At 23.1% G+C, this 19,277-nt stretch overlaps 8 protein-coding genes across 8 annotated transcripts; 2 read left to right on the forward strand and 6 right to left on the reverse strand.

Annotated features, from left to right (window-relative positions):
- Nucleotides 1–503: 503 nt before the first annotated feature.
- DICPUDRAFT_153392 (uncharacterized protein) lies at nucleotides 504–5,111 on the reverse strand (the record flags this gene model as incomplete). The annotated part of the gene is made up of 6 exons (XM_003289031.1): nucleotides 504–2,704; nucleotides 2,868–3,131; nucleotides 3,213–3,518; nucleotides 3,585–3,908; nucleotides 3,985–4,308; nucleotides 4,766–5,111. The coding sequence occupies 6 exons, from the start codon at nucleotides 5,109–5,111 to the stop codon at nucleotides 504–506; spliced, it is 3,765 nt and encodes a 1,254-aa protein (XP_003289079.1).
- Nucleotides 5,112–5,447: 336 nt separating this feature from the next.
- Nucleotides 5,448–6,020, reverse strand: DICPUDRAFT_79843 (uncharacterized protein; the record flags this gene model as incomplete). Its single annotated transcript, XM_003289032.1, has 1 exon — nucleotides 5,448–6,020. The coding sequence occupies one exon, from the start codon at nucleotides 6,018–6,020 to the stop codon at nucleotides 5,448–5,450; it is 573 nt and encodes a 190-aa protein (XP_003289080.1).
- A 692-nt stretch (nucleotides 6,021–6,712) lies between these two features.
- Nucleotides 6,713–7,435, reverse strand: DICPUDRAFT_153394 (uncharacterized protein; the record flags this gene model as incomplete). The annotated part of the gene is made up of 1 exon (XM_003289033.1): nucleotides 6,713–7,435. One exon carries the CDS (start codon nucleotides 7,433–7,435, stop codon nucleotides 6,713–6,715), a length of 723 nt encoding a protein of 240 aa, XP_003289081.1.
- A 482-nt stretch (nucleotides 7,436–7,917) lies between these two features.
- DICPUDRAFT_79845 (uncharacterized protein) lies at nucleotides 7,918–9,980 on the forward strand (the record flags this gene model as incomplete). Its single annotated transcript, XM_003289018.1, has 4 exons — nucleotides 7,918–8,146; nucleotides 8,254–8,369; nucleotides 8,431–9,174; nucleotides 9,237–9,980. 4 exons carry the CDS (start codon nucleotides 7,918–7,920, stop codon nucleotides 9,978–9,980), a joined length of 1,833 nt encoding a protein of 610 aa, XP_003289066.1.
- A 524-nt stretch (nucleotides 9,981–10,504) lies between these two features.
- DICPUDRAFT_153397 (uncharacterized protein) lies at nucleotides 10,505–11,059 on the reverse strand (the record flags this gene model as incomplete). The annotated part of the gene is made up of 1 exon (XM_003289034.1): nucleotides 10,505–11,059. The coding sequence occupies one exon, from the start codon at nucleotides 11,057–11,059 to the stop codon at nucleotides 10,505–10,507; it is 555 nt and encodes a 184-aa protein (XP_003289082.1).
- A 780-nt stretch (nucleotides 11,060–11,839) lies between these two features.
- Nucleotides 11,840–12,457, reverse strand: DICPUDRAFT_79847 (uncharacterized protein; the record flags this gene model as incomplete). The annotated part of the gene is made up of 2 exons (XM_003289035.1): nucleotides 11,840–12,308; nucleotides 12,405–12,457. The coding sequence occupies 2 exons, from the start codon at nucleotides 12,455–12,457 to the stop codon at nucleotides 11,840–11,842; spliced, it is 522 nt and encodes a 173-aa protein (XP_003289083.1).
- Nucleotides 12,458–12,788: 331 nt separating this feature from the next.
- Nucleotides 12,789–14,907, forward strand: DICPUDRAFT_79848 (uncharacterized protein; the record flags this gene model as incomplete). Its single annotated transcript, XM_003289019.1, has 4 exons — nucleotides 12,789–13,020; nucleotides 13,074–13,264; nucleotides 13,335–14,075; nucleotides 14,137–14,907. 4 exons carry the CDS (start codon nucleotides 12,789–12,791, stop codon nucleotides 14,905–14,907), a joined length of 1,935 nt encoding a protein of 644 aa, XP_003289067.1.
- Nucleotides 14,908–15,308: 401 nt separating this feature from the next.
- On the reverse strand, nucleotides 15,309–18,912 carry DICPUDRAFT_153400 (uncharacterized protein; the record flags this gene model as incomplete). The annotated part of the gene is made up of 5 exons (XM_003289036.1): nucleotides 15,309–15,640; nucleotides 16,285–16,975; nucleotides 17,043–17,825; nucleotides 17,892–18,244; nucleotides 18,327–18,912. The coding sequence occupies 5 exons, from the start codon at nucleotides 18,910–18,912 to the stop codon at nucleotides 15,309–15,311; spliced, it is 2,745 nt and encodes a 914-aa protein (XP_003289084.1).
- Between the last annotated feature and the right edge of the window lie 365 nt (nucleotides 18,913–19,277).

Here is a 19,277-nt window from a genome sequence, read left to right on the forward strand (position 1 = left end):
TTTAAATATAAACACAAAAGTGTGTTGTGTGTGTGAACAAAAAAAATAATTTTAAAAATTTAAAAAAAATATAAAAGTAAAAGTTAATATTTTTTTTAACTTAATTGTAGAGTACACCGTTAAAATTTCATCAAAAAAAGTTATATTATTAAATCACAATAAATCTGAAATCATTATTATTGTTAAAATAGATATGAATAGAGCTTTATTATTTAGGTATACACAGAATATAGACATAATATTTTTTTATTTATTTTTATTTATTAAACAAAAATAAAAAGAATTTAACACTTAATGGGTTCTAATAATAAAAAAAGAGATAAATATTTTAATTCTATTTTTTTGGGTTTTTATAATAAAAGAAAAGACTTTTTTTTTTTTAAAAATGAAATTGTTTATAATATTTATTATGATTAGTGCAAAATAAATAAATCTACTTATTTAAACTTTTGTTATTGTTTTATTATTACAATTTGTTTATTATTTATTTATTTATTATTGGTTTATAATTTATCATTATTCATTTCATTCATTTTATTATTTATACTTGAAATGAATTTTTTATTATTTCTTTTCTTAATGATAGAGTAAATTATTGATATTGATATTACAGTAACAAATGCGGTGCAACCTATAGCTATACCTGCAATTTTGCCTGCGCTTAATTTCGAGCTTGGACATATTGAGCCTGATTTTGATGATGCTGAATTTGAATCTAAAAGAATTGAAAAATCAGGGTCTAAAACTACAGATTGTTTGAAGTTGGGTATTTGTATACCAATAAAAGATTGTAGTGATTTTGTTGTTGATATTGGTTTCATATCTTTATCTAATAATACATTAGAGATTGCTTTTATATAAGAGTCTATGATACCTCTTTTTATGAATCTACCATACAATGAGTGATCGTCAACTTGAATTTTTACATAGTTTGAATTATCGCCACTTGTGGTCTCACCAAACTCTCTAACAGAACAAATCGTATCGTTGGTATTTGATTCGATTTGAGCTGACATTACAAGTTCTAGCTGGTTTAATGTGTTTTCGAATGGGTATTCGCCAATATCGATGGTGTATTTCATAGATGATTTACTGATATTAAATTTTTCATTTGCAAACGATATAGTTGTTTCATTTACAAACCATTTTAATGTTGCTTTGATGTCTGTAGTGCCGGTTTTATTGCTACTTTTTTTGATATCCAAAGTTGTGGTATAAATGAAGGTTGTTTCATCCTCTTGCTTTAATATCCATTTTTCGAATGGTTTCTCGTAAAGAACATCACCAAAAATATTAATCTCTCTAATTGATACGAGTGTAATAAGTGATTTGTATGTAGCTGTGACGTTATTGCCTGGTAATGTAATATTAGTGGATGGTGAGGAATCGTTCGATTTTGGGGGATCAACTATAATAATTTGAGATGAGCAGTCATTTCCAAACCAAGGTGAATAGCAAACACAACCTTGATTTTCAATACATATACCATGTGATGGACCTCCGCATTGTGGTTTTCCCAAGCATTGTTGTGGTTTATTTGTAGGTATTGGGGTTTCGGTTGGGGTTTCAGCTGATGATTCATCTTCTGGTGTGTAGCCAAAAAATGTTGGTGCGATTATTATAGTATTTGATACAATCGAATTACTTGTGATATATAGTTCATAGGGTGTACTAGTTGCTGCTACATTAGATAACTTTATTGCTGTTGGATGTATAGTTGATGCTTGAATCTCTTGGGTTGAACCATCGTTAAATTGAATATGTGCTTTAAGTGGTTCAGAAAATCCTCTTCCAAATATCCATAAATCTCCACCTTTTTCTGAAACTCTATGATAACTTTCTAAATTTGGATCATTTGTACTAAATGATGTTTCTACAAAATATGGGAAAGAGTGATATGATAAGTCATTACTTGAATAACCACTGTGATATCCATTGTTATTAATTAGACCATAAACTGACAATGCAAATCCAGTTGGGTATGCAAAGCCTAAAGGTAGTTGAATTGTACATGAATAGTCTATAGTGTTACCAAAAGGTGTATCTACAATTGGGGTAATGAGTATAATGTTGGATTTGCATTCAGTAACTATATTTCCTGCGGTAGTTAAATAAACTATTGGATACTGGTTATCTTTAATACCACTTTCTTCATCTGATGCACTAAATTTAATTGTTAATTCTCTACTGGCTTTACTGGTATCAATTAATAAAGTTGATGGTTGGAATGTTACTAAAACTGGTGGTTTGGTGTCCGTGATTGCATCTGGGTCGGCTACACAGGAGGCTCTAATTACATTAAATGCAGTATCAGGGTTTAAAAGATCAGCAAATGGATTCATTACCGATGAATAAATTCCACTGGATGAAAAGATTGAGAAGAATGATTTTTTATTCATTGTATCGTATAATGCAGCTTCTGTAATAACAAAATCCTGGGATATACATGGATATGAAACTTTAAACTTGAGTTCATAATTACCCAAATAATTGTCGCCACCTGGTAAAACATCTTTAATTGTAAATGTTAGGTTGTAGGTGGAAAGATCAGAATCACCTCTAACTGTAAAATAACCATTGCTAAAACCATTTATTGGATCGCTAACTGAGAATGAATATACTATATAATCAGTTGTTTTTACTGAATCTATATTTGGACCAAAAGACTTGAAGCTTTTTATTACAGGACCTCTTAAATCCATTTCTGTTTTAAATATTTTAAAATTAGTAAAAATAAACAAATAAATTTAATATTATTATAATTAAAAAATTAATATACATACTAGAGCTCTTTACTTTTAATTGGGAAGGAAGAGTTTTTGAATGTAGAATCTTTTTTCCATACACTAGATTGAATTGGAAATCACCCACTTGGGAATTTTCTTCGATATAAAACTCTATTTCAAATGAGTTCTTTTGATAGTTGTATGATGAATAAAACATATTTTCATTAGATGAGTTAATGGGATTTGCTACATCTTGAATTACACCTCCCAATGGAACCAACACAAATACTGTATCTTTTGGAACCAAAGAGTTATAGCTAAAATATAAAACATTATATACTCTTGTATCTGTTACATTAATATCATTATATAAAAATGATACATTTTGAATGGAATAAATATCAACTATTAAAAAAAGAAAACATTAGAATTGTGTTAAAGATATCAACTATTAAAAAAAAAAAGATGTGGTCATTAAATACGTACTATTATCACTGAGTGGCACTTCGAAAATTTCAATTGGATTTATATTAACTACCATTGAATCTGAAATTTCTAAATTTAATCCAATGTTGTCATATATATTAATTGGGAAAATATTTGGTGAAGCTACAAATTCGAAAATCCCATTTTCAAAAGTACCAGATACCAATGTTTCAGCGCCCAAAGATGTTGAACCTCCTCTAAAATTAAAGAAACCATTTGGAATTTCTGCTTTGATTGTATATTTATATAAATTTGATATAATATGAAGCTTTTCAATACTATAAATAATTGGTGGTTTTGAATCATCTTTAAAAATATTAGTGTTTACAAACTTACTATTAAACTATTTATATAATTACTATTAATATTTACCTCCAATATTTTCATTAATGTTATCATATGATCTTAAAACTTGACCTGGGATATTAAGATCCGATTTTATAAATATTATTCTAGGAGCTATATCTTTATAAAAGACCAAAAAACCAATTCTATAAACAAAAGAATTACTATTCCCACCAACAAATCCATATGGGAAAGGTTTTGAAAATGAAGCATATTCGGATAGTCTAATTATAAAATTGGTTAAAAGGTATTTAGATTTACCAGAAAATTCCACCGATACTATTGGTTTGTCTTCAATGGTGTTGTTAAGAAAACCATCATCTTCAATCTGTGCATTAGGATCAAAATAATCTAGATAGTTATATATAATATAAGATTGTTAGATGTTAAATAAAATAATGGTTAAAAATTAATTAGAAATAATTACATTGGTTAATAATTGGACTATTTATACTGTTTACTAAATTCAATGAGTCTTTATTTTGAGAATATATTTCGGTTGGAGCAACTGCATCAAAATTTCCCATTGGAACCAAGAATGTTGTTTGGTTTAAATCACCATAAATTGGATAACTAAAAGTAGTAATCTCTGACCCATCCAATTTAAATAATAAAAAGGAATCATACTCAACTGTATTTGTATCAAAAGAAATTAAAACACCTTGATTATAGCCTGGAAGCTTTAAATTTTGAAGTTGATAATTAGAAGGTGAATACCCAAAATTCGAAACTTCAATAACATTATTAAGGTCTAAGGTTTTAATTAATTTCAAAAAAAAGGTTAATATGAATTTTGTTATTTTTTTTAATCCAAGTGAAATATTTCTGCATACCTTTAACAAATGTATCTAGTGTATAGATATTTGATGAAAGTTGTATTTTAATTGGAGATTGCAAATTGTAAGTTGTAGGGATTGAGAAACACTCTACTAAAAAATAGTTTGAATATTGATTGGTAAATGAGCATCTTGGCAGATCCACAAAAATCACTGTTTCACTAACAGTTGTATCTATACTAAATGCTTGATCCGTTAAAATTCCCTCCATTTTATATAGACCATTATATGAATATGTAAATTGATCAATATTAAAAGTTTTATATATTTGATTTACAATTTTGAAATTAATTTTATTTAAATCTAAATCTATTGATAATATTAAATTATATTAATATATATATTAATTAGAGATTAAATATTATTACTTACCTCTACATTCTAGGGAATATGTGGATTTTGTATTTATAATAATTTCTTGTGTACCAACACCGATTCCATCAACTAGAACTGAATGAATATATGCAGAACTATTTGAATACAATATTCCGGTAAATACATTTTGAATATTTAGTGTTAATTTGTCACATTCCTCGGTTTCTTCGGGAACACATAATATTAACTTTTTAAATGAGCATTTACCATTGAGTGCATATTGTATATTCTCTTTATTGTAATTTCCAAGTGGTGTGATATCTCTTATAATATATGTATTTGATATTATTACAAAATAATTTAAAAATAATAAAGTGATAATTAAATGTTTAATAATTGTCATTATTACTACTCATGCAAAGAATTATAATAAGTATTGTTAATATTATAATCTTATAATGATTCTTTTTTTTTAAAAAAAAATTTAAATTTTATAAATTCGAAAAAAAATCACGATTCCATCTTTCATTTTCTGAGCTAAATTCTATCAAAATGAAAAATAAACTGCAAAGGACCAGTAAAAAAAATATATTTGGAAATAAAAAAAAATTAAAAAAAAAAAAAATTAAAAAAAAAAAAAATTAAATTTTTTTTTTTTTTAAAACAAAAAAATAAATAAATAATAAAATAATAAATAATAAAATAATAAAATTTATTTTTATTTTTAATTAAAATTTTATTATTTGATAATCTTTTTAAATTTATTTAATGATTCTTTGTTGAAGTCATTATTTTCAATTTTATTAAGAGTTATTTGTAAATTGATAACATTACCGTGGAATCCTTCTAATTTAAATAAAGACCGAGTTGGGTTTGCAACCAATAATAATATTACCAACCTCTGAAAATTCTGTTGATATTTTTCTATTGAATTTTTGTGTTCTGAATAATTTGGCTCTTTAATTGGACAATATATAACATAAACTGCAGATTTCTTATTTTTAATACTTGACATGTCTTCTTGTTTTAATCTATAAGGGTGGTTAGGAATACTAGAAAAAAACTGATCCAATGGTTCAAAAAAAGTTTTTTCATATGAAAAATAATAAATTGAGTTATCATTTCTAATTTGAAAATAATATTGTATATCAAAATGGGGAAGTGCCCCATTAATTAGATTATTAAGTACTAATGGTTGATTGTTTTCAATTGAATAGGCTTCTTCCAAATTTTTTATAGCCTGTTTTAATTCTTGTGAATTTATTGTATCTTGATTTGCGATATCTTTGATTATATTAATATAGTAATTCATTTTGACCAAATTAAAATAAAAATTTATGTATCTTTGTTCAATTAAAAAGTTTTAAAATTAATTTTAAGTGAATTTAAGGATTTAATTTTTAAGTGTTTAATTTTAATAAAAACTTAAAAAAAAAAAAACTTAAAAAATTTAATTAAATTAAAAAAATTGGTTTTACCCCCCCCAAACAAAACAGCTACTTTACTATAAAAAATAAATATATTAGTAATTAAATATTTAAATATTTATATTATAAAAAAATAAATTCTTAAAAAAGTTAAATTAATCAAATAATAAAAACCTTTATTTTATTATTTTACAAATTTTTTTCCTTTTTTTATCCTTTTTTTATTTTTCATTTATTTTTAATTTTTTTAAAAAAAATTAGTTTTTCCCTTTCCCATGATCAAAATTCAACAAACGATAACGATAATTTTTTACCTCTAGCTTATTGTTCTAAATTGTTTTGTAAGTTCGATACCTCAATTATGTCATCTATAAATAGTTTTGTTTTTACAACTGCTAAAATAATAAAATTTAAACACACTTTTCTATATTATTAAAATAGCAAATATAGAAAAGTAATAAAATAATAAAGTTTGTTATTTTCCTTTAATGGATTCACTAAGTATAAATTATTAAAAGAAACTTAAAAAATACAAAAAAAAAAAATTAAAAAACATTATCTCTAAAAAATTTTATTTTTATTTATTTAATAGAATTTCACTAATTTCATTATAAAATGATTTTAATGATTTTTGATTATAATAATTATCATGTATAATTGAAAAGTTTAGTGTAAAATTTATTTGAATACCATTAAATTCTTTAAAAATAAATGGAGAGAATTGTTCTGAAGCCAAACAAATAAAAAGAATTACATGATCATAGTTTTTTTGAAGTTCTTCTATTTCATCTTTATATTGATCAAATTGAGTACTTTTACTTGACACAGCTATTGAGAATACTACAACAGATTTATTATTTTTATTTGCTTTATCAAAATTTAATCTATAGTCAGTTTTTAATTCTAGTTTTTCAGGGTCTTTGGAAAAAAATTGATTAAAAGCAGAGAGATGAGTTTTTTCTTTAGAGACAAAATTTAAAGTAATGTTTTTTTTCTTTTCTTTACTTTTAGTTAACCTGTCAAGAAGGGAGGGACTTTTTGAAACTACTTCTCTAAAAAATTGAAAAAAATTAAAAAACAATGCGAAATAATAAAGAATTTTACATATGTTTACATTATCAAATATTGCTTCATTATCTCCATTTAATGAAAAAATAAATGTATATTTTTTTTCCATCCTTGAGTTTTGTAGATTTATTTCATTCTTTAAGTCAATAAAATTCTGTTTTATTTCTTCGTTAATTCCTAGTTTCTCTTCCAATTTATCTATCATTGAAAAGATTTTTGCTATATTTTCCATTTTTAAGTTTTCTTACTATAGTTTTTTTGATTTAATAATAAAATAATGAAAAATATTTTTTTATGTTTTATAAAATATTAAATGTTAGAGTTAATTTTTAAGTTTTTTAAATTTTAGTGTTAATTTTTAAGGTTTATAAAGTTTTAAATGATAGAGTTAATTTAAGTTTTTTAAATATTAGAGTAAATTTTTAAGTTTTTTAAAATAATTAAAAAACTTAATTAAGATGGGGTTAAATTTTGTTTTATATTAAAGTTTTTGAAATAATTAAAAAACTTAAATATAAAACAAATTTTTAAGATGGGGTTATATTTTATTTTAAGTTGGTGCTAAAATTATTTAATGTTGAGATAAGTTATTTAATTTGATTAATCATTATTTAAATTATTTCTTTGTTTTTGAAAAAATATAAATAAAATTGTTTTTTTTATTTAATTCAATTAATAAATAAATAAAAATTTTAATTTTAATTAAAAATAAAAATGACAGAGCTAATAACTAAACCTTTAAGGGTAAAAACCAACTATATTATTTTATGTAACAATCCAAGTTCAAAAAGTAATTTTGATATGTGTGTACAATATATAAATGGAATTGTAAACATATTATCTAAACATGAAAAAATAATGGTTATTGGTTATTCAGATACTGCAGAAATAGTTTCCAATTTCACAAATGATACTGAAAAGTTATTAAGCGAAATAAAATTAAGTAAGTATATTTTTTTTAATTTTTTTGATCATTATATTAATTGTTTTAATTTAATTTACTAGATATTTCACAAAAAAATAAAACTAAATTTTTAATAAACGCTTTAGAAAAAGCATTTGCCAATATAGACAGTACCAGAGAAAATGTTGTAATGATAATTGCTGATAGCCCATCAAAAGACCATAAAGAATCAAAAAATCTAATTTCATCTATGATATCTAGAGTAAGTTAAAAGTTAAAAACTTTATAAAAAGAAATTATTAAATATTAAAATATTTTTTTAGGGTATTAGATTTTTTAATATTGGGGTTGGATCATTCACAAAAATGAAAATGGATGAAATTTTTGTTCATCAAAGAAATTATTTTTTCCCAGATTATTTGCAATTTACAGACAATATTAAAGCACTAGTACCAAGAACAATACATAATCCAATTGGATTTTCAGTAACACCAACTAAAAAATTAATTCAAAAATCAAGTAAAGATTTTTCAATAACCTTTTCAATTTTTTCACCAAAAAATGAATCTTTTTTATCTAATCAAGTTGAAATTGAATTTGATGAAAACGAATATTATTTCGGAAATCTGGTAACAAATGAAGTACCATTTAATAGAGATCCCTGTAATTTAGAAGTTGTTTTAAGTGTCAAACCTAATTTCGATATGAAACAATTTCCAAGCTATATTAAGTTTCATATAAAAGTAATTGATAAAATATATAACTATAAATTATCAAGCTCATTAATTTGGTTAAGTGAAGATTGTATAACAGATTTTCCAATTAACATTTTTGTTGATGGGGTAATAGGCCATGGTAAATCTAGTGTTCTAAATTTACTTTTCAATCTCTTTACCACTGGGGCAATTGACTACGGAGTATTTTTCAGTTCAAGACATACTAGTCATACTACAACAGGAATTAGTTTTAATTCAATTCATAAAATTTTGGAAATTAAAAAAAAAATGGATAATCATCCAATATATGAAGAGCTTATGAAAAAAATTAAAATAACTTTAGTTGACAAAGTAGGTATTAAATAAATATGTAACAATAAGATTTTATTCTAATCAAAAATAATTTTTTATAGGCAGGTATCTCCTCTTCAAATAATTTATTAAATTATTCTTTAGCGGTTGAAGGAAAGTATCACCCTGACCATGATTTAAAAGAAAAATGTTCAATGGAAAAGTATATGGCCCATGCATTTATTTTTGTTTGTTCAATGAACATCAATACAAATTTAAGTGAGTTGGAACAGCTTAATAAAAAGTTACTAGAATGCATTAGTGTTAGAATTCAACCCATTTTGGTCGTTACTCATAGTGATCATTATCCTGAAGAAGTACAATTAAAAATAAAAAAAGAAATAATCGAGAAGCTACCTGTTGAAAGGAACAACATCTTCTATGTTGTTCCTTACTTAAATGAAACCCCAAAAAGAAAGTCCACAAAAGATTCAGTTGGTTGGAGTATTTTAAAAAAAGCTGTAGATGTTGCCAAACAAACTATTAGAACCCAAATGATAGAAAACAAAAAAAATTATTCACCTACACCAGAACAAAATGGCCAAGGTTCATCTCCTGATAGTGCAGCTAATGAAAAACTTCAAATCCCTTTAGTTGTATCTGTTTATAGAGGGGATATCGTTGAAAAATTCAGAGTTTCACCCAAAACCAACATTTCAGATTTTTATGATACTGTTGAAAAAAAATTTAATATCACATCAAAATTCTCTATATTAGATTCTGAACAATGTTGTATTGATGATCACTCAACAATGGGTCAAATATTTTTTGAAAATCAAATTGATCTTTATTTAAAAGAATATTGATTCATTAATATAAAGTTTTAAATAAATTAATTTTAAAGATTTAAATTAAAAATAAAAAATAATTTTAAAAAATATTTGTTGTTTAAGTTTTATTGAGTTTAAAATTTTTTTGTTTTAAAAGGTTTGAAATGAATGGTAAGTCTTTTAATATTTCATCAATAACATTTGAGTAGAGGTGATGTTTTTCCATGATTCATTAAAATATTTTCCGTGATATGTAGTTTCTATGATTGAAATCCTTTATTAAACCTTAGTTTTCCCATTTTGTTTCTTGTTCTCAGTTGAGTTATTGTCGGTTGTATTAAAAGAAATGAAATATAAAAAGCATAATATGGAGTAATAAAATAAAAGTATTTGATTTGATATTTATAAAGATTAAAAAATATAAAAGGTGGTTAGTTCATTATATAACCTCGAATTTCAAAGTATCTAAATAAAAAAAAATAAAAAAAATAAGGGTTAAAAATAAACCCAAAAATAATAAAATAATAAAATAATAAAATATTTATTTAATTAAAAATTTATTATTTGATAATCTTTTTTAATTCATTTAATGATTCTTGGTTGAAGTTATTATTTACAATTTCATCAAGGTTCACTTGTAAATTGATAACATTACCGTGGAATCCTTCTAATTTTGACAGTGACTGACTTGAGTTTGATACCAATAATAATATTACCAACGTCTTAAAATTCTTTTGTAATTCTTCTATTGAATTTCTGTGATCTGAATAATTTGGCTCTTTAATTATACAATATATAACATAAACTGCAGATTTCTTACTTTGAATACTTGATATGGTTTCATTTTTTATTTTATAAGGGTGGTTAGGAATACTTGAAAAAAACTGATTTAATGTTTGAAAACAATTAGTTTCATTATCTGAAAAACAATAAATTGAGTTATCATTTGTTTGAATATAATATTTATTATAAAAATATTTAATATGAACATCTAAGAGTTTCATAACTATTTTAATTAATTTATTATCTGCCAATTTTTGATGATTTTCATTTGAATTAGCTTCCTTATTAAATATATATTTTAAAGCTTCTTCCACATCTATATGATTACTCATTTTATTTTTAAAAAAGATTAAAAAATTTTTTACAAAATTAAAAATAAAAATTTATGTAACTTTGATTAAAAATTTAAATCACTTAAAATTAATTTAAATTTTTAAGTTTAAAAAATAATTTAAAAAACTTAAAAAAAAACTTAAAAAATTATAATTAATAGATTAAAAAACTTAATTATTATTAAAAAAATTGACACCCCCACCACTTACACCCACTCAAATATTTTTATTTTTGTATGGTATTAAAAAAACAAAGAAATAGAGAAAAAATTGATATAAATATTTTAATATTTAAAGTGGATATTTATTAATTTATTTATTTAATATATTTTTATTTATAATTTCATCATTCCATTTTAGATATCTATAAATTTAAATTGACACTAGATTTTTTCTATTTGAAATCTATATCTTTCTCATAAAGAAGCCGGTTTATTTACTTATGCAACATTTCCTAAAATTGTGCAATATAGTAAAAATTTTATTTCCAATGCATCTCTAATGAAAGAGTGAAAGAACAATGTCAAACTATAGTAGATATTTTTTATATCCATTATTGATATATTTTCTATTTTCCTTACTACATTCTAAATTTTTTTGTAGTTTGCTTCTTGTTTGAGTTAGAATCCATAAATAGAGTTTTTTTTTTATAAACAAAAAGGAATCTATGTAAACCGTATTAAGTGAGGTAACAAATTAACAATAAGATTTATTTAAATTTATTTTTGATTATTATAAAAAATTTTAAAAAAAAAAAAATAATTTAAAATTTTTTTTTATTTATTTTAAAATTTCACTTATTTTATTATAAAATGAATTTAATGATTTTTGATTAAAACTATTATCATGGATAACTCCTAGTTTTAGTATAAAATTTATTTGAGTACCATTAAATTCTTCAAAACTAAATGATGAAAATTGTTCTGAGGGTAAACAAATAAAAAGAATTACTTGATTATAACTTTTTTGGAGCTCTTCTATTTCATGTTTATATTGATCGAATTGGGTACTTTTACTTGACACAGGTATTGAGTATATTACAACTGATTTATTATTTATATTGGCATTTTCAAAATTTAATTTATAGTCAGTTTTAAATTCTAATTTTTCTGGGTCTTTGGTAAAAAAAAGATTAAAAGCACCAAGATGATCTTTTTCATTTGATACAAAATTTAGAGGTATAATTTCTTTTTTATCTTTTTTATTTGTTTTGAGCTTTGGCCAAAATTTAATTTTTGAAACTATTTCTCTAAAAAAATAAATAAATGACATTAAACAAAAAATTTTAATAATGTTAAATTTAAAACTATCATTAAAACCAAATAATGAAAAATTAACTGAATACCTTTTTCCCAACAATGAATTTTGTATATTTATTTCTTTATTTATATTTTCCATTTTTATTTTTAAAATTAAGTAAAATAATGAAAATTATACATTTGGGGTTTATAAAGGTTTAAATGTTAGTGTTAATTTTTAAGTTTTTTGAAATTGTGTTAATTTTTAAGTTTTTTAAAATTGTGTTAATTTTTAAGTTTTTTAAATTATTTAAAAAACTTAATTTTTATGATGGGGTTAGTTTCGCTATTTATAGTTGGGTCTAAAATTATCTGATTTTGAGTTAAGTTATTTAATTCGATTAATCATAATTATAATTTTTAATTCCTTATAATTGAAAAAATAAAAATAAAAATTTTTTTTAAATTTTAATTATTATTTGTAAATAAAAATGACAAACCTAATAACTAAAGCTTTAAGAGTAAAAACCAACTATATTATTATTTGTAACAATCCAAGTGATAAAAAAAATTTTGATTTATGTTTACGATATATAAATGGAATTGTAAATATATTATCAAAACATGAAAAAATAATGGTTATTGGTAATTCAAATACTGCAGAAATAGTTTCCAATTTCACCAATGATACTGAAAAGTTATTAAGTGGAATAAAATTAATAAGTAAGTATTAATTTTTAAAATTTTTTGATCATTATATTAATTCTTTAATTTAGGTTATAAAGCATCATCTGTAATAGGTATATACCCATGGGCAAAAAAAGAAGAAAAAAATTTAAAAAGCGCTTTAGAAATAGCATTTGCCAATATAGACAGTACAAGAGAAAATGTTGTGATGGTAATTACCGATGAGCTATCCAAAGACGATAAACAATCTAAAGATCTAATTACATCTATGACAACTAAAGTAAGTCAAAATATTTAAAAACTTAATAAAATTAAATTATTAAATATTAATAATTAATAAATTTTTTAAGGGTATTAAATTTTATAATATTGGGGTTGGAATATCAAAAGAAAACATGGATGAATTTTTTGTTCAACAAAGAAATTATATTTTCCAAAATTATTTAGAATTTTCTGATAAAATTAAAGAACTAGTACCACAAACAATACACAATCCAATAGGTTTTTCAGTATCTCCAACTAAAAACTCAATACAAAAATCAAGTAAAGATTTTTCTATTACTTTTTCAATTTTTTCAAAAATAAATAAACCCTTTTTACCAAATGGAGTTATAATTAATTTTGAAGAAAATGAATATTATTTTCCTTATAAAGTAGAAAATGAAGTATCATTTGATAGAAATCCTTGTGAATTACAAGTTATTTTGAAAGTTAAAGATAATTGCGATATGAATGAATTTCCAAACTTTATTAAGTTTAATATGGAAGTAAATAAGATAAAATATAATTATAAATTATCAATTCCATTTTTTTGGCTAAGTGAAGATTATGTTACAGATTTCCCAATTAACATATATGTAGATGGGGTAATAGGTCATGGCAAATCTAGTGTTCTCAATTTACTTTTCAATCTCTTTACCACTGGGAAAATTGACTACACATTTTTTTATAGTTCAAAACAAACTGGTCATACAACAAAGGGAATTCATTTTAATCCAATTCATCAAATATTAGAAATTAAAAATAAAATGGATAAAATTCAAATGTATGAAGAGATTATCAATAAAATTAAAATTAATTTGGTAGACAAAGTAGGTTATAAATAAATATGTAACAATATAATATTTTACTAATCAAAATAATTTTATATAGGCAGGTATCACCTCTTCAAATAATTTATTAGATTATTCTTTAGCAGTTGAAGGAAAATATCACCCCGGCGATTATATAAAAGAAAATTGTCCAATGGAAATGTATAAGTGCCACGCAGTCATTTTTGTTTGTTCTATGAACATCGTTTCCAATTATAATGAAGTTCAACTGATTAAAAAAAAGATAAATGAATGCAGTAATAATATTCAACCCATTTTGGTCGTTACTCATAGTGATCATCATTCTGAAAAAGATCAATTAAGAATAAAAAAAGAAATAATGGAGAAGCTACCCGTTCAAGGGGACAACATCTTCTATGTTGTTCCTTACATAAATGATATCACAGTAAGAAATTCTTCAAAAGATTCAGTTGGATGGAGAATTTTAAAAAAAGCTCTCGATATCTCCAAAGCAACTTTAAAACAAGAAATCAAAAAAAATTCTTTTCTTCTACCAGATCAAAATAGTCAAGAATCATCTTCTATTTCCTCACCTATTCAAAGTAATGTAACTTCACCTGATAAGGCAGCAAATGAAAAACCTCAAAACATTTTTACTATATCTGTAGATAGAGGAGGTGTCTGTAATAATTTTAAAGTTGCAAGAAATACCAAAATTGGAGAATTTTATGAAACTGTTTCAAAAAATTTAAATATTACCTCAAAATTCTCTATTTTAGATTCTGATAAATGTTGTTTTGATCTTAATTTAACATTTAATGATTTAATTAATGAAAATCAAACTAATCTCTTTATTAAAGAATTTGATTAAACAATATAAAATTTTACATAAATTAGTTTTAAATATAAAAAATAAATAAATAATTTTTTTTAATTGTTATTTTTATTTTTAAAAATCTTCCTTTTATTTATTTTTCTTTGATAATTATCATAAGTTATCTTTCTTGTTTTGAATATCTTTCTTAATTTGGATTATATTTTTATTTATTTAAGAAATTGACTTCAAAAAATGCCTATTATACCCTAAACTAAAAAAAAAACCTTTTTTCTAAAAAAATATCCTAAATTTTAGTCCCTAATTTGAATCTATAAATTCGAAATTCGCATTATTTTCTTCAAAAAACTGTTTTATTGGAAAGAAATAGCTATCACTATTGAAAAAATAATACAATTTTTTTTTTATTTGTGTATTTACGTTTAAACTATTGGGAATTATCGAATTTGGTTTTCATTATTGTTATTGTTGTTAATGTTGTTATTATTAGTATTATTATTTTTGGTTGTAGTTGTAGTTGTAATAGTGGTTGTGGTGGAATTATTATTATTATTATTATTATTATTATTATTATTATAATTATTATTATTATTATTATTATTATTATTATTATAATAATCATTACTGTTATTGCCAAATATACCTATATTATTTAGTTCAATATTATTTACTTCATAGATATTTTGTTTAAAAATTTCTTTGATAAATTTTTCAGAAAATTTTTTCAAATCTTCAAATTTTTTATCAAAAGCTTTTAAAATTTCATTTTCTATTTTTTTTGTTTTCTCTTTCTCTTTCCACTGTTTCTTTCCAAAATTCAACTTCTTTTCCCCACATTACTTCATTCTGATCTAATGCAAATTCTAATTGGGCAAACCTTTTATTGTAATAATTTTTTTTTTCCTCTTTTTCAATTTTATATTCTTGCTCCAATTGTTCTATAATTTCATTTATAAAGATATTTTTTTCTTTTTTTAGAAAGTTCAAATTTTAGTTCTATTAAAAGTTGTATAAATTTCCCCATTTTATTATTTAATGTATTAAAAAAAAAAATTTTTAAAAATAATTTTAATTTTTTTAAAACTTAAAAGTTCTGACCCCCTTTAACCCTTTTTTATTTTTTTTAAGTTTTTTAAATTTTTTGTGTTTTAAAAATTATAAAATAAAAAACAAGTTCGGTTTAAATATAAATTAAATTAAAAAAATTCTAAAATTGTTTTTTTAATATATGTAATAATATTTTATTTTTGTTCCAGCTAAATAAATAATGGAGGTGTATTGTTATTTTATGATTTTTTTTTTGATCTATTTTAATAAAATTTATTATTAATGTTTTGTTTTATTTATTATTCAATAGTAATAAGCTTTTTATTTCGACCAAATCATCATTAATAGCTTTCTTATGATTTATACTTCTTGATCTAATTTTTTGAGATTTATCAATAATTGAAGATAAACTATCATATTTTTGTTGGAGTTGTTCTTTTTCTTTAGATTCTAATCTCTTTTTAGGATTGTTGCTAAATTGTTCATATTCTTCGATAAGGGTGGATTTGAGATTTGATAATGCTTCATTACTAGCTTTGTACTCTTCAAACTTTTGAAGTAAAAGATCGGTATTCTTTGGAATTAAAGAGATATCTTTATTTGCTTTACAGTCATTCAAAAGAGATAAGTATGGGAAAATGGATGGATCTCTTTCAAGCTGACTCATTTCGTATTCTAAATCTGAAATGGTTTCTTGTAATTCTTTTTTTGTAATTTGTAGCTGTTTATTGTTTTTCTCCAAATCTTGATTCTTTGATTTTGTTGATTCCATCTCCATCATGAATTTCTTTTTCTTTGATAAATTTGAGTTGGATTTTGTTCTAAGTAATGTAGATGGAGATTGTGAGTGTGGGAGTAACTCTACATATGAAGCTGGGAATTTACCTAATTTACCCTGATATTCACCTGTCCACCAACCATCAGTACCTTGTTGTTTAACTTTAATAATAACTCCTTTTGGAAATATTAAATCTTGATCATCTTCTGTTGACTCTTCATTACCTAAATATTCGTATAATGTTTTTGCAGAGATTACTTGTTCTGGTATTTCTTTATCCTGTAAAAAAAAATTAATAAATGTACTTTGGTTTAATTATAGTACTATAATATAAAAATAAACTTACATTGAAAATATATTGATAATCTCTAATTAATGATAAAGTTAAACCATTGATGGTTGGAGTATCTTCAACTAAAGCCTGGATATTACCGCCTGCATCATTTTCATTAGGACGATCTTTAATTAAATTTGGACCAAAAACAGTAGAAAGATTGTGGTTTTGCATTTTGTTATTTGCAGAATGAGTTGCAACTTTACCTAAAAATGCCATTAATTTTGAAAGAACAGCATAGTTAACAGGTGGCAATGATTTAACCAAGTGTTTAATTAACTTTATTCTTGATGGGAAGTCGTCTACACACTGAGCAGCAATAAAATTGTCATATCTTTCGTAGGTTAACAATGGATCTGGTAACTCTCTAAAGTAAAGCTTTAATAAACCAGCGACAGCGTGTGGATCAGTTTCTTGATTAAGATCAACTTTTTCACCTTTATCATATTTAGCTTTCCAACCCTCGATGGTAGTTGCCGAACCACTTAAACGGAAAATACCTGTTATATCCATAGCCTTCTTTTCAATATAATCCATTGTTTGAGAAACAATAATTGGGATATTATCTGTTTGACCTGGTTGAATTGTCTTTTCAATTGGTACACCAAATATTTTATTGGTTTTATTAGCAAATCTTGATTGGTTTGGTGTTGCTGCTGGTGTTGATTCTAATACAATTGGTGGCACACACCATTGTTTTAATTCATTTTCATTTTCAAATTTAATAAAATGAATTATAGTAGTTGCACCTGCTACAATATTTTTTGGAGTTAATTCTAATTTATATTCTTTTGTCTAAATAAAAAAAAACCTAGTTAATAAATAAATATAAATTTTCTAATAATTAATGGGAATATTTACATGAGTCGATGGTGCTAATTTAATGTGATAATCTTTACAAATAACCATACCAGAAGCTTTAACACATGTTGGAGATTTGTACCAATAAAGATATTTATCGGTCAATTTAAAGTATCTAGTTTTCCATGATTTCTTTTTATCCAATTTCTTTAAATAACCTTCTTTAACTGGATTGATGATTGACTTGGCTGGTACGGACAAATTATTATTGATATCATTTTCTTCATCGTCACTACTTTCCCAATTTTGATATTGGTCAATTGGAATTGCATTTGAATCGTTATCATCTCTTAATATAAATGGCAATGATGTATCAATATTTAAACTTCTAACATCAAAATTTAAATTAATTTCTAATTTTTAAAAAATAAATTAATATAAATATATTGGAAACATAAATAATAATAAAAATAAAATAAAATACACTACCTTTACCTGAAGTGAATAATCTATATTCACCATTTGATTTTAATTTAAATTTACATGATACCAAACCCATTAAATCTATTAATGGTTTTGTAACATCAACGATAATACTGAGTGTTTGTTTACCATCGTGTACTTTAACTAATTGGTATTTCTTTTTTAATTCTATAACTACATCTTGAGCATTGAGTGGATATGATGACAATCTTTCGTTATCTTCCATCCATTTAATTTTTCTATTACTAATACAAACAACACCAGACGATGATGACTTTTTTAAATCGTTTGAATCATTCAATGATGATGGTGGTGGTGGCATGCCAATGGAACCTGATAATGGTGTGCTGTTGGTACTACCTCCTCCTGTACTTGTGTTTATTGGTTGTTCACTGCCACCTTCAGAGTATGTAATTTGTAATACATGAATTTCTGGTTTTGGTATAATTTGTTTAGTCGTTATAATGTTAATTGCTTCCTTTACTGTTATATTATAATCTGTAAACTTCATCATTTTGTATCTGACTGGTCCTCCTGGTGGAAACCCAATTTTAAGTCCATAATTTTGATAATTCATTGTATTGTTTCCACTTTGCATAATTTTATTACAATGAATATATAATATGAGTGTGAGTTTTGAATATGTTTAAAACAATAAAATAATTATAAATATATCTTTTTAATTATTATTATTGTTATTATTATTATTATTTATGTATTAATTTATATATAAATTAATATACTAAAAAAATGAAAATTTATTAAAATACAAAGGAAAATGAATTAACTATAGGGTGATGTTACAACAGAAAAAGAAATGTTTAAAATAAATAAAGTATAAATATTTTTTCAAAAAATAAATTTATTGTTATTAAAAAAAATAAAATAATAAAATCAAAAAAAAAAAAAAAAAAAAAAAAAAATTTTTTAAAAATTAAAAAAATTTTATTTTTTTTTTTTGAT

The sequence above is a fragment of the Dictyostelium purpureum genome (assembly GCF_000190715.1).
Source record: "Dictyostelium purpureum unplaced genomic scaffold DICPUscaffold_159, whole genome shotgun sequence".
NCBI classification, from domain to species: domain Eukaryota; phylum Evosea; class Eumycetozoa; order Dictyosteliales; family Dictyosteliaceae; genus Dictyostelium; species Dictyostelium purpureum.